The sequence below is a fragment of the Fonsecaea pedrosoi genome (assembly GCF_000835455.1).
Source record: "Fonsecaea pedrosoi CBS 271.37 unplaced genomic scaffold supercont1.2, whole genome shotgun sequence".
Taxonomy (NCBI): domain Eukaryota; kingdom Fungi; phylum Ascomycota; class Eurotiomycetes; order Chaetothyriales; family Herpotrichiellaceae; genus Fonsecaea; species Fonsecaea pedrosoi.
In genome coordinates this window covers 3,562,859-3,576,898 of record NW_013550614.1, presented here as the reverse complement: position 1 = coordinate 3,576,898, position 14,040 = coordinate 3,562,859, and the positions used below count along the sequence as shown (strand labels likewise).

Sequence of the window (14,040 nt, the reverse complement as noted above, 5' to 3'; positions counted from 1 at the left end):
TCGACTGAGCCAGCCATTCATCATGGGTGTAATGCTTCACCTCCAACATGCGGCTCCTAGTGCCAGCCAAATTGCCATCGGGCTTGCATTTTTCGGGCTGCTGGCTCTCATCGCCGACTATGCCCGGATGCTCCTTTTGAGGAGAAAGATGGTAAGAACAATCGCAGATTGCTTGACCACGGATTGAGTAGCACTGATCCTCGCTAACTGGCTTCCACATACCAGCCTCCTGGTCCACTTCCTTGGCCGATCGTGGGTAACACATTCCAACTGCCAGACAACAAGCCCTGGATTTACTTCGAGACCCTCGCCAAGCAGTACAAAACTCCCGTCATCACGTACTGGATCGGAAGGAGTCCCACAGTATGGATCTGCGATGCCTGGGCGGCTTCCGAGATGTTGGACAAGCGAGCGGGTATCTACTCATCTCGACCTCGAATGGTCGTTTTTGGAGAACTTTCGATGGGCCAGTCGAATATCGTCTCTATGTTTTATGGGGATCGATGGCGACTGCATCGCAAATTGACCCACATGGGTGTCGGTCTGCAGCATGTTCGCAGCTACAGCGGCTTCCAGAACAACGAAAGCAAAGTCGTGGCGTTGGATTTGGTCCGAGACCCTGCCGACTATGTCATGCACTTCGAACGGTATGCCGCCTCGGTCGTGAGCATTATCGGCTTCAATCGTCGCATTAAGAGCAAAGAGGATCCCATCATCACAGAAGTCATTGCTGTCATGCAAAGAGCCGCCGAACTGAACGTCCCAGGCAAGACCTTCCCAATGTTGATGGAAACATTCCCTTGTAAGTCCCAGCTTTTCCGGAGAGACACGAGCAGAATCCCCAAATTAACGATGAACGCAGGGCTTTCGTACTTCCCCAACTGGATGGCACCCTGGAAGTGCGGGCTCGGAGCTGGAAAGGGGCGTGGCCGTTCATTTTACTATGCCCTCGCGGAAGAAGCCGTGCGCAAGAGCAATGGCGACACATGTTACGCCAAGAAGATCTTTGACGAAGCCCCCAAGTATAATCTATCCACCCTGGAGATCGCTTCGCTCAACGGGAATCTGTTTGGAGCGGGCAGTGATACCTCGAGTTCCACTCTCATCACGTTCATTCTGGCTTGTTGCGCCTTCCCCGAAGTCCTGCCCAAGGCGTGGGAGGAGCTTGATCGTGTGGTTGGATCGTACCGAAGCCCGAACCTGGACGACGACCTGCCTTATATCCGCGCGTTTGTGAAGGAGGTATTCAGATGGCGATCGGTGGCCATCATTGGCGGCCAACCACATGCTCCGATTCAAGACGACTATTTCAGGGTAAAGCTGCTTGCATTCTTCGCGGTATGGCTTCTCACAGACCTTTTGACTAACACTCGACGTTATGCAGGACTGGTACATCCCCAAGAACACGTGGGTGCAGGGCAACGTGTGGGCGATCCACCGCAATGAGAACGAGTTCCCAGAACCCGACCGCTTTTGCCCCGAACGCTTCTTCGAAGGCCACCCATTGCACCGACCCTTCCCGAATGAAAAGGGCTACATGACATTTGGCTGGGGTCGGCGTGTCTGCAGCGGTCAGGGGTTGGCTGAACAGGGCACGTTCCTGACGGTGGCGAGAATTCTCTGGGGCTTCAACATCCAGAAAGCATTGGATAAGGACGGGAAGGAAATCCCCGTGGATATTTTTGCATACACGTAAGTCACACCGGCGTTGCAGTATTTCCCTGTTTGGCCCACGCGTTGCCTCATACCGGTATGGACATACTAACACTTATTTTTCTTTCTTTCCCACCACAGAAACGGCCTGAACATGCGCCCCGAACCGTTCGAATGCCGCATCACGCCGCGCACGCCCGAGATCAAGGAGACGATCGAGCGCGAAGGGAAGCAGGCGCTCGAGGAGCTGGCCCAGTACGACGGCGAGAGCCAGTATCGCATGAGCACTTTTTACCTAGAAGATAAATTGTAGATTCTTCTTTCGCCCAATACAAGATGGCATGCGATGCATGGAAGAAGCTGAGCGGACTTGAATTCTGAACAGAACCTCTGCTGGAAGGAAGGAAGGAAGGAACGACGGGGGGAAGGGAGTGGCATATAAGCATATACATAAGCAAGACGAGTAAATGAATGAGATGAGATGAAATGAAATGAACTATAATGGACCTCTGGCTTCCACTCAACTGGAGCTTCAATTGAATTGACTTGAATTGAGCGAGCCGTCGGTAAAAAGATTAAAACCAAACCCTTGGCAAAATCCATGTTCTTTCTACCAGTATTTGAAAGGGGTAAAACTCATTTGTCCGGAAGTAGCAACTACATAACCTCATGGTCACATAGCCCGTTACTTGGCTGGGGTGTTGTTTCGTCGTCGTCATCATCATCATCATCACCTGGTTGAACTGGCTGCTTTGGCTAATTGGAGGAGGCTGGCGGGCTGACTGGTTGATTGGCTCATTGATAGATAGGTAGGCTGTGAGACTGGTGGCTGGCTAACAAACTGATAGATAGATCGATAGGCAGACTGGGAGACTCGATATCGATGGATTTTTAGTTTCCTCGCGGCGTAGTGTGTTGCACGATCGTGTACACCGTGTGAGTGAAAAGACGCTCTTCGTGTCTCAACGGGAGTCAAAAATCGAGGCTACAGTCGGCGTGAGGAGACACCGCACCACGCCTTGTATCCTCGCGCTGCCGGATCGATGACTTTATCAGCATCTTCTTCATGGCTCGGGGTGTGATGAGGCGAGGTGCTGTACAAGCCAGAACAGAACAGCGGTACATTCCTTGTTTGGTTCTCCCCCTCCTCGGCGTCAAGCATGGTTCAGAATATCCCGCCACCTCGACCACGGGATGATAGGTGCGCGAGGTTCGCTCTGACAAAGTAGCTCGAGCAAGAAAATGTCCATTTCTGGATACCATGGATATCTGCGCAAAATGGCGGCTGGGGACTGCTGGTCCACAAGGACGCTTAGACGCTCTCTGACACAGTGGAACTCTGTAACCGGCCACGACGAGTAAGTGAGATCGCCCCTCCCGGTAAAGATGTCGTTTCCCATGGCGGCGAGAAACAAAAGCCACATGTAGTCGCTGTCTTGTGCTGGTTGACGCGCTTGTTCCAACGCCTGCGAGACACTGTGGAGGACTTGCTCGATCTTCTGGCATGTTTTGCTGAAGTTGAAGTTGTGGGCCAGATCCAAGAATTTGAAGTTCATCAACATCATCCCACAAAGACACGCGGCGGCCATCAATGTTTGCTTGACCTTGTTCACATCATCCCGCGTGGGCGACTGTGCAAGTTCTGTCGCATCCACATACCCAGTGGTACAGAAGCCGCTGATAGCAGTGCTCCGACTGTTTATCCAATGGACAACCGACTCTTGTAACTTGGGATCAGTGATCTCGCCCACTATCCTCTTTGCATTGACAATCTCATGGGCACTCTCCAGCAGCCTCCACATCTTTTCGTCGAATGCAGCCTCCGGTGTTGCGCTCTTGGCACCATCAGTAACGGCAATGCCATGTTTATCTTCTAGTTCTCGAAGAGCTCCGTCAAACGGATGCTGCGAACGTGGGCCGGGGTCGTATCGCTCCGGCGATATTTCGGGTCTCTTCAGTAGTGATATGGAGATCCACGCATCGCTGATCATGAGGAGATTTTGGGCGTCCACCAGAACTCCAGGTGTCGTCGATGCCATGGCCCAGAGGCCACGCAAATGAACCAGGGCCGATTCATCATCAGAGACGTGAAAGTCAAGAGAGATGAGGAGGCGAATCAATGTAGTGACACCAGGTGAAAAGCCGTGTTTCACTAGCCTATCTCGAAGAAGTGCAACAGCCTTGGTTTTATGCAACAGCTGCCGGGTCATGGACTGCTCGGAAAGCTGCGGGGAAAGCTCTCCATTTACGGCATAACCTGCGGCCAGGATAGCATGGATTTCAGCTTCGTCTCCTATAGTTTTGTCCAGATGAACGTGCGAACTGGAAGTGTCGGCTATTGGAGCCCTCCACACTGCGCTCGTCTGGTCTGGCGAAGCCACAAACACGAAAAATCGCTGAGCTAGTCGGATGATCTCGTGGTCTGGGGTAGCAAGAGGCACCGCGGCAGCCGAAAAAGGGTCAGAATTACCCTTCCAAAGGCCTAGAGAGGGTTTTTTGATCGCCCAAGCACGCCTGTTCCATAGCTCGTAGGAGGCCGTTCGTTGTTGGTCAATATTTTCTTGGCTGCCCTCGAAAGGGTAAACAGGATGACTATGCTCGTCGCCACGCACCCTTTCGACCACTGAACGTCGTACGATGTCTCGCGAAGCGCTCCCGTCGTCTTGTAACTGACTGGGATCGGTGACTGCCCGTGCAGGCGCAGAATGGCCCACTAGGACGGCGTCTGATGGACCAGCCCCTGGGAATCGTGATGCTGCCGCTGGAAGAATCGATCGTTGGGCTGCCACAGCCTTGCTGCTAGATGCATGCAATCGCCTGAGCCTCTCTTCTTTCAACCATTTGCGATGTGTCTTGGACACATGCGAGGATATAGTGAAACTCTCATCTCGGCTTCGGGCCAGGGTCGCCGAGGTTTTGTTGATGAATAGAAATGGGCCATCGTACGGCTTCGGAACCTTCCCATCATCATCGTCGTTGCTGTCTTTGTCCATCGTCGTCTCTTTGTAGCCTGCCCAAGGCAATAGATCTCGGGACCACCCATATCACACAAACTGGCTGATGACAAAGAGGATTCATTTAATATGGGCTGGAGATGGTGCTGGAGCCTCGAGGGGCACTGATGGCATTCTGAAAGCGCCTATGCACCAGAGAAGGTGTGATTCGATGAGGATGGCCACGGATAGCTTGACCGGGGATGGATTTCAGCATTGGGTCGTCGGGTTGGACAGAGGCCACGAGGCGACGAGGAGGGTTGAAGTCTCATCAAAAGAGGCTTTCGCAGGTTTTCGCACCAAGCGACTGCCAAGGACGAGCACAAACCCAGTTGGGTTTGTGCTGGGGTTTGTGCTGCCCACCACGACCAAGTCCAACGAGCACCATCAGCCTCACAAACATCAGCTTGAACGCGCGCCTAACCTCTTTGAATCCAACCGCTAATCGACTAAATAGGCCTCCTCTCTCGACATGCAGACCATATTCAGCATCTTTCTCGAGCTTCTCTATCTCCGTTCCACGAGAGACGAAGTACAAATTATCTTCCAGCCGTCTCGGGGACCAGCGGACGAATCGTTCCTCTTCCTACCCTTTACCCATACTTTCCTCGTCTTTCCCTCCATGCCGCAGCGTTTCATCAGCAATGCGGATTAGGTGAATGCAGCGCGCCGGGCGCAGGCTTCCGTTCCGCCATGGTCGCGTTTTGCATTGCCAGGGAGCGCCAGTATACGAGGTTCAGATCCCCTCCATTCTTACCTCTCTGCCTCTTCAAGCACATCGGGATCTCGGTGACGTGTGAGGCTTGAGCCGTTTCCGAAAGAGGGGTATGCCGCTGGCTATTATTACGAGGTGCTTGTTCAATGGCGCTCTGACGGGGATTGCGAATCCCGATGGGCGGCACAAATCACTGGACAACACACCAATGCGCATCAACAACATAATAATACCCAAGTTCGGGCAAGTGGTCAACCTGCAAGATGGCGCAATGGTTATAATGCAAATTGCTGCTTTCTATGTATTGACTGACCATGCACACTAACAAATAGCTTCACCTTCCCACCGCGGTCCAGGTTGAAGCACCGAAGTTTTTGCGATGCCAAACTCCCCATTGCGAATCACTTTGACAAGATCACTTGGTTCTACAAGCACATCCACTCGTGGGCAAGCACTAGTGCGTTCGTTTGCCTTGCTGTTGAGTCATCCAGGCCCGACTAGCATCTGTTGGCGCAGTTTTCGATCTCAAATCTTCAATTTCGACCATCCGCGACCCCTGCCTCGGGCTTTTAGAGTATCGCCGACGTTGTGTCTGACTCCCCTAGCGCTCCTCGAAGCCAGCTTTTTTGCAGAATCAATGACATGGCTGAATCGTGTTTTACCAATGCGGTACTCACGGCCCCACCTCGAACCAGCCGGGACCATTGGTGTATAGAAATGGGACGCATCGAAACTGTGCGACTGGGATGATCCCGACCGTCTGAGCGAAAGCAGGCCTACATCCTCGCCATCGTCATCGCTGTTGCTATCCATGTACTCGACATTGTCGGCATAAGGTTTCTTTATGGATTCCGCATTCTGAGTCGTGCTGTTATTTTCTCCTGCGACACGGTAGATTGGGCTACGAGTCTTGCTTTTGATTTTTGGCTTTTCTTTGTCTTGTTCAGGCAACTTCGTCCGCATCGGAGAGAAGATAGCGGATATTCTCCTTGGCTGAGATGTGAGGACGGAAGGACGCTCCACCTCTTCCACAACCAGAGGAAGCGGCCTGCGCTTCTGTTGTTCTGATGTGACTTCGGCCGAAGCAGAATCGTGCTTTGGTTGCATTGTGAGAACTGTCGAAAGCCTCTTGCTTCGGGACTTGACCTCGGATACCACATTCCTTCCACGCTCCGTTGCGCTCGAGAGCAGTGAGGTCCGCTTTCTTTTGCTGCTGATTTTGGTGTGGGAGTTCAGCTTCTCGCCTCCACTCTCATGCTTCTCTGGTTGCTCGCTCTCGAATGGCGTCTTCTGCAGCCGCTGGCCCTGCAGCTTGATGGCCTCTCGGATCTTCAGAACATATTCGGGAACTGCTGCGGATTGATCGACGGGACTGGTGCCGTCGTCAGTCTGGGTCGCTTCACCAGCTGCATGCAAGCAGGGCAGACAATGGATGTCGTCTTCTGCCTCGGGCCATTCTTCTTGAATCGTGTCCATCCGCAACACCTTGTCTGACGCAGCCCCCTGTGCTTTGATGTCGCATGTATCGCGCAGTGCTGCAACGATCGAACAGGGTATCTCCACGTCCGCCGATAATGGCGACGACTGTCTGGGTGCGCTCATATCTGAAAATTTGTTACCAAGGAAAGAAAGTAAGTTGCGCAACTAACGAACACGAAAAGCAAGCAGATACAAACTGTGAGATCGATGGTGGTATATCTGCACACTGTTGAATTCAGAGGTATATATGTCCTCGACAGAGGGGGATACTATCGAGAGATTTATCAAACATTCGCTGGATGGGTCGCCAGAAATAGAAACAAAGGACACACACCCCCCTGACTAGGTCTGACAAAGAATCATGGACCTTGGAAACAATGATTCGAGAATATAATTGTCCAGGGCTGCGACAAGTGATTCTTTCTTCATCGTGGAACAGGACAAAGAATCGCCAAACTCAAAATAGACTGCCTGGGCCATTGGTCACCCTTACCACTTGCCAGCTGGCTGGAATAGGCGAATTAACCGGATGTCAAAAGAGGTGGAGAAAAGGACGACAACATTTCGATAGGTTGCTTGTTGGCTTCGAGAACTTCGAAAGTGATTTCCAGAGCGCGGATATATGTCATCCGGAATGAAAGGCCTTGATTGTCCAGTTGTCGTCTTCACGCGGCAATCGAGTTTCGGTACTCCTGCGCCGTCATCTCCACGCTCTTACCGAGCATGATCACTCGAGGCCCGTCATACTGCCGTCTCAGAAGCAGGTAGAAAGTGCCCATGATAATGGTAAGTCCTCCGAAAATGACGCACGTATAATCTACACGAAGATCAGCCGGATGCGCATCTCCAGGCAAAGGAAAGGGGGACAGCAAAGGAAGAAAGAAAAGAGACACTCACTCATCGTCTCGGCGTCGACAGGCATGGCGAACTGGTATTTGTGGTCAGCGTTGAATGTACCAACAACCATACACAGCAGCGAGAAAACGGGGAAGGAGTGAAACGCACCGGAAAGCAGAAAATCACAATAAAAGCCATCATAAACAGGCACGAGACCGTGTTGACGAGGAGCCCGATCGCGCCGGGCATATAGAACCGTCCCGGGACGACCTTTGTTCGTCTGGATAGCAGATTCGGCAGTATCGCGGAGAGGTATGAAGCCATGGAGACTACGCAGGGTTAGGAAACGTTCTTCGTCTTGATTGATCGGCTCAAGGGGGAAAGACTTACGAACGATATAAGAGCTGGTGAAGGCGTTAAAGGCCGTCAAGTTACCGACGTAGATACTATACCATGTCAGCCCAGAACGCTCAACAGTATCGCAAGGGAAATCAAGGAGACAGCGATCTCTCTCTGGTCAGGGACTTACCATCCAAGGATCGTGCAGATCACTGCACACAAAACGATCGAGTTCGCCGGGACTTTTAAGCGCGGAGAGACCTTTGAGAAGAATCCCGCAAAAGGAGTGGCGCGATCACGGGCCAATGTCCAGAAAATCTAGGCCGTTCGTGAGTAACATCGTTCCCTTCACGAGAAAAATAGCCAGGTATTGTAGCATAACTCACTCTCGAGGCCGTCAAATAACATCCCATGCAGGCAATCGTGGTGGGCGCAAGGACGAGGAACAAAAGGCCAATAGCTCCAGCACTGGTGCCTGTACCTTGGCGGTAGATCTCGCCGAGTGGGAAGACGTAGCCTGTGTCAAAGAGACTGTCGAGGTCGGTCAGGCCGTAGAGGACCGCAATCAAAAAAAGTAGGCCGGTGAGGAAGCCGATGATATATTGCCAAAGCCTGGAAGTAGTTCAGTTACGCTTGAAAAAGAAAAGAGCTACGGGGACAGAGACGGTGGAGTCTCACACTGCTACAGGAATGTTTCGGCTGGGACTGTTGGAACTTGTCAGTGGCCGAAGTCTCGTCGCGCGAGGGTGATCAATACTGACTTTTGCATCTCTTCGGCCAAATGACTTGTGAGGTCAGGCACTCCGACCGCAAACGCTCCGTTCAGCATTCCCAATAGAAAAGCAAATCCAGAACTGCTATACCCCGTCAAATTGGTGAACGAGTTCCAAACTTGATGGGAAGTTGCGTATTCCCTATGCTGCACGTGCGGCATAATAGCTGAGACGAGGACCGTGATCAAAAACCCGGCAATGATGAAGAAGCCCCCGATTTGCTCGAGCAGGGGGATGGCCTTGTTGAAGAACAGCACGACTGCTGCGAAAAGCCAGGCGCAGAACAAGAAGAGCACAAAGACCTGCCACCGCTGATACTCATAGGTTGATGCATTGAGCTGGGCCATCGTAATGATTATAGCTGCCGTGATCTGCAAGGTCACGGCCGTGGCAAAGATCCAGGCGAAGAAGTTCCACCATCCTGCCAAATATCCGCATACACGACCATAACGTGGCCCAGCCGTGACCGTAGCCCAGTGATAGACTCCCGCAGAAGAAGGAATTGCGGAAGCCAGTTCGGCAACACTGGCTGCAATGAACCAGTAAAAGAAGGAGACGACGATGAATTCGTAGATTATGCCAGTGGGACCGCCATTGAAAATGGCCACGGCGATGGTGCCAGCAAGGGCAATCCATACATTACCGGTGGTGATGGCTGTCGACACAACACTGAAGGAGCTGAAGAGGCGGTCGAGCTCCTGTTTATGGCCAGAGACGTTGATGAACTCATCGTCGCGCACGTCAACGAGACTTGAGCGGCGCCTTGCATCAGACTCTTCCGTTTTCCTCGTATCGCCAGGTTGGTGGTCTGCGATCTTTTCATGCTCCATGCTAGCTGAGGGAATGAACTGAATGAAGAGCAAGGAACTACAGCTCACACACATGCCATGTTCTTTTAAGAAACATTTACCGCGCCGATCGATAGGTCGGCAATGATGCAAAAGGGAAAGCTCCATCACTCACCAATAAAGTTTTGTTGATAAGAAAGCTGCTTTCCCACCCTTGGGTCTAGTGAAAGATAAGCATCTAACGGGCGAGCACGGCGACTTACTCTGATGGGCCATGGTCCAGGAGTGTCTAGAGCTTGAAAGTACCACCCTATAGCGAGCCAAAGCAGGTCCATTGACTCCGATTGGGGACTGTGAGCACTCGGTTGATTCCTCCAACATCATTCATCAACAGGAGAGAGCATGCAAAGCCGACGGGGTGTTGCGACAGCTTGCGGGGGCTCAGCTGGGTTAGCGTAGGTTGTCATGGCACAGCGAGCTTTGTTCCAAGGCTGTCTGTAGAATTGTCTTTTTTGATGATTGTGTTTGTCTGCTGGAGGAAGAAAGGGAGATGAGTTGGTGGTGGTGGTAACTGAGGCTTAATATGGGCGACATGTGACTTGCCCAGACTTTGCCCGAAAAGGGCATCTTTGCCGTCAAGCAACATCCAATTCTACTCCACTTGTCTCGACACTGGCACCAACTGGCAAGCAATTCATGTGATGTGCCTTGGATTATATTCGACGCCCGAAAGGAGACTCTCGTTGCCCATATATCCATCTTGCTAGCCATTCCAGACCACAACCAAGAAGAGCAGAAAAACCTATATAAAATGCAGCCCCGGGTTTGCCCGAGTCTGCGCAAGGCCTTCAAGATCCAGGTCCAAGGGAATGGATACGCCAGGCAAGGGTTAAGACATCTCTCAACGGCGGGGGCAGGCGCACCAGCGATAAGATGCCCTTCCGTGAAGAGCTCATGTCCGCATAGCATACAGACACCATGTCGAATCTCGACAGCATTCATGGGCCTCAGATATCAAAGCACATCCGCGGCGACGTCGAACGGCGCTGCTCTTCCTCGCGTCCTGGTCAATGACATGGCCAACCAAGAACTCATCGTGGACTTCAACACAGGTGTGGCACTACGGTATCCGTCATTTTGGCTGAGAGATCATTGTCCCTGCCCGGAATGCCAACATCCAAGCACCCATCAGCGACAACTCGACACTTTTGCCATCGATCCAGAGGTCAAAGTCTCGAGTGTCCAGTCCACACCGGAAGGGCTAGAAGTCACTTGGCCAGCAACGGCGACGACAGACTCGGCAGCCGCAAGCGGTGATAGCGTATCTGATGCTGACGGGGAAGGGAGACACCGAAGCGTGTACCCGTGGGAATGGCTACAGAGTCACCCCCCCTTTATACAAGCCACCAACAAGGCTGCTGCTCCAGCCGTGCCCAAGAGAAACTGGACGCACGTCTCTCCTTCGTCGACGTCACTACCTCGAGTACCCTTCCCGTCAATCATGGACAACTCGTCCACGTTCGGCCTTGCCCAGTTTCTCGAGTCCATCCACACCTACGGTCTATGCTTTATCCCTTCCACGCCACCCACGCCGAGCGCGACGCAATCCCTCGTCGAACGCATCTCGCACATCCGGCCCACGCATTACGGCGGCTTCTGGGACTTCACCTCGGAGCCCAACCCGATCGACACGGCGTACACCGACGACTATTTACCACCACACACCGACACGACCTACTTCACCGACCCAGCGGGGCTGCAGCTCTTCCACTGTCTCACCCCCGCTGACAAGGGCGGCGAGTCGACCTTCGTAGACGGCTTCGCGGCTGCCACGCACCTGTACGAGAAATTCCCCCAACACTACCGCGCGCTGAGCACGTACCCGGTGACATCGGCAGCGCTGGGCTCGTCAGCCGGGGAATTCTACAACACGGCCAGCTCTGTCCAGGGCTACCCCGTGCTAGTGCACTCGTCGCCGCCTGGCCCCCCGCAGCACCAAGGTGCGAGTCCGACCTCTCTGGTCCAGATCCGATGGAACAACCTCGACCGGGTGCCGCCGACGTCGACGCCGCCGCCGTTCCCGAACCACACGGCCCTGAAGGCGTGGTACGCGGCCGCGCGCGAGTGGAGCCGCATCCTCGAGAGCCCCGAGTTCCTCATCACCGTGATGCTGCGGCCCGGCGAGCCCGTCATCTTCGACAACTGGCGCGTCCTGCACGGCCGGCTCGGCTTCGAGGGCAAGCGGCGCGTCTGCGGCGCGTACGTCGGCATGGACGATTTCCGCGCCAAGTGCAGAGGTCTGGGAGTCGTTGATGTGTAAATACATATTCCAGAGATTCGTGGGTCGAGGTTCGAGGGGAGTTGTTTGTGACCCGGCTTGACTTTGGGTGCACGGCTGCGAATATGGATTTGACGGATGGAGAAAGAGTACTAGTGGATAGAGACATCCGTCAGGGGATGGTACGGTAGTTTGGCAGAGAGACAAAAGAAACAAAACAAAACGGTCGTGTCTTGGCTAGCTAGCTCGGTATGTGTATGTATATATGCACCTACAGTACATATACGGGTAGATAATCTACCTGTTGTATACAAGCACGAGTTACGTGGGTAGATGAATAAAAATGCAGAGCAAGAGCAAGAGCAAGGGTATGAGCAGCAGCCAAAGGATACGTCCTGTGCTGTACTGTGCTGTACTATACGATGACAACTGCGCAGGTCGAGTTACTTCGCCGCCGCCGCCATCACCACCAGCCCACCGCCTGCGCCACGACTGACTATCTATACACGTCAAAAGCGAATGGGCATTTTCGTCGACGTCTATATCATTCCTGGCTAGATAGAGTCGTCCAGTAGCACCGAGGATGATGGAGATACCAGATCAATCAATCAAGCAAAGGCTCAGTCAGTCGACTGTCATATGGATCGTGATCAATTACTTTGCATGCATGTCAGCTATCTCTGTGTGACTCGATCAGGCTGCCAATGCAACGAATGCTACTCGAGTAACAACTGTAAGGCACACGCCCCAAGCACAAATACCAATGCATGCAAGAAAAAGAATGCCATGCCCTCAACGATTTATCCCAAGTTCAGCGCCATCAGACAAAGCACAAGTTCCAGATCATCCGTCACGATTTGCATGTCCGGTTGTTTCATCTCGTTTTGTCGCACGCCCTTCCGTGCCCTGTCCCTTCAGCTAGAAGTTTCTTGCAATAACCTTGTGCTTGAACACTATGCCAAAGCCAATGTTCATGGCCTCCCCCCCCCCCCCCCCGGAAGCGACGTTGGTCGTGACAGATATCATATCGTGAAAAGTCCTGATACCAGGACCCTTTGAGCCTAAGCTCCACTTGTATTATCTCTCTCAGCTCTCCAGCTCGCCATTCTCCCCTTGAAAAACAAATGCTGTTAATGCTGTCCCCTGCCGTGTCCCATGTGATGTGAATTTTCACAATCCTCTAGGCCCTTGGTGTTGTCGCCAGGTGACTTGTTTTTGACCATTGAACTCCTTGTCACTATTGGCTGTCACAATGCCCCGTCTGCTGTTGAAAGCCAATTTAGTTACCAACTTCTTTTCAGATCGAGAACAGCTGCTCCCACTCAGAGACGCGACGGAAATCGAGATACATGTCGTAGACGTTGCAATCCAGGCCTTGGTCCGCATCCAGCTTCTTCCGATGTTCGGCCATGCGCACGATCTCATTGTGGCGCATATCCACAAGGGCCTGGAATCGGTTGCGCTGCTGGCGAAGGACATGGATCTCGATGTCCAGCTGGCGGAGAAACGAGGGTGCGACTCGCGGTCGCAGGTTGTAGTAGTAGGCTGCGCGGGAGCAGTAGTCTTTGATTTCTTGGTTGCGGGCGACGACGGTGCGGCGGAGGTGGTCGAGCGCGCTGAGCTGACGGTTGAGGAGACCTTCAATCTCGCTGCGGTTGTCGGGTAGAGGGTCGGGCTGGATGGTGAGAGGGTCGTACTTTGAGTCCGACGACGCGTCGCTCTTCTTGCTGTCGTTTGTGGCGGCGCGTCTCAACGACGAGAAGACCGACTTGATGCTGTTCAAGCTGTTGCTAGAGGTGTTCGCCTCCTCCTCGACATTGCTATTCAGGTTCTCCGTGGAAGACATATTTGATGGATGTGTCACTATGAGATGGCGTGGTGTGGTTGTGGATGTGGATGTGGATGTAGATGGGGATGTCGTTTGTTTGTTTCTGCTTCTCCTTAAGAGTTTGTTTGTGGGTGTCTTTGACTTGGGATCTGGGGTGAAGGGCGTCCTGGTTAGACTCATCTGGTAGTTTAGTCGAGAGTAGCACTTGCTTCAACAGGACAAAGTCACTGGATGGCAATGACGTCCTCGTTGTGCCAACAGAAGGTCTGGGAGGCCAGCGGACGTCACTATCAACGGCAACATCGATGGCAGCCCGTTTGTTCGGTCGGCGTACGCTCTTTCCCTGAGCTCGTGCAA

At 52.9% G+C, this 14,040-nt stretch overlaps 6 protein-coding genes across 6 annotated transcripts; 2 read left to right on the top strand and 4 right to left on the bottom strand.

The window, feature by feature from the left end:
* Window positions 1-22: 22 nt before the first annotated feature.
* Z517_03250 (uncharacterized protein) lies at window positions 23-1,966 on the top strand (the record flags this gene model as incomplete). The annotated part of the gene is made up of 5 exons (XM_013432358.1): window positions 23-151; window positions 226-802; window positions 863-1,314; window positions 1,385-1,692; window positions 1,795-1,966. 5 exons carry the CDS (start codon window positions 23-25, stop codon window positions 1,964-1,966), a joined length of 1,638 nt encoding a protein of 545 aa, XP_013287812.1.
* An 841-nt stretch (window positions 1,967-2,807) lies between these two features.
* On the bottom strand, window positions 2,808-4,646 carry Z517_03249 (uncharacterized protein; the record flags this gene model as incomplete). Its single annotated transcript, XM_013432357.1, has 1 exon — window positions 2,808-4,646. The coding sequence occupies one exon, from the start codon at window positions 4,644-4,646 to the stop codon at window positions 2,808-2,810; it is 1,839 nt and encodes a 612-aa protein (XP_013287811.1).
* A 1,240-nt stretch (window positions 4,647-5,886) lies between these two features.
* Window positions 5,887-6,963, bottom strand: Z517_03248 (uncharacterized protein; the record flags this gene model as incomplete). The annotated part of the gene is made up of 1 exon (XM_013432356.1): window positions 5,887-6,963. One exon carries the CDS (start codon window positions 6,961-6,963, stop codon window positions 5,887-5,889), a length of 1,077 nt encoding a protein of 358 aa, XP_013287810.1.
* Window positions 6,964-7,505: 542 nt separating this feature from the next.
* Window positions 7,506-9,619, bottom strand: Z517_03247 (uncharacterized protein; the record flags this gene model as incomplete). The annotated part of the gene is made up of 8 exons (XM_013432355.1): window positions 7,506-7,657; window positions 7,738-7,768; window positions 7,846-8,006; window positions 8,068-8,123; window positions 8,207-8,334; window positions 8,403-8,628; window positions 8,695-8,721; window positions 8,778-9,619. 8 exons carry the CDS (start codon window positions 9,617-9,619, stop codon window positions 7,506-7,508), a joined length of 1,623 nt encoding a protein of 540 aa, XP_013287809.1.
* A 958-nt stretch (window positions 9,620-10,577) lies between these two features.
* Window positions 10,578-11,897, top strand: Z517_03246 (trimethyllysine dioxygenase; the record flags this gene model as incomplete). The annotated part of the gene is made up of 1 exon (XM_013432354.1): window positions 10,578-11,897. One exon carries the CDS (start codon window positions 10,578-10,580, stop codon window positions 11,895-11,897), a length of 1,320 nt encoding a protein of 439 aa, XP_013287808.1.
* A 1,255-nt stretch (window positions 11,898-13,152) lies between these two features.
* Window positions 13,153-13,701, bottom strand: Z517_03245 (uncharacterized protein; the record flags this gene model as incomplete). The annotated part of the gene is made up of 1 exon (XM_013432353.1): window positions 13,153-13,701. One exon carries the CDS (start codon window positions 13,699-13,701, stop codon window positions 13,153-13,155), a length of 549 nt encoding a protein of 182 aa, XP_013287807.1.
* Between the last annotated feature and the right edge of the window lie 339 nt (window positions 13,702-14,040).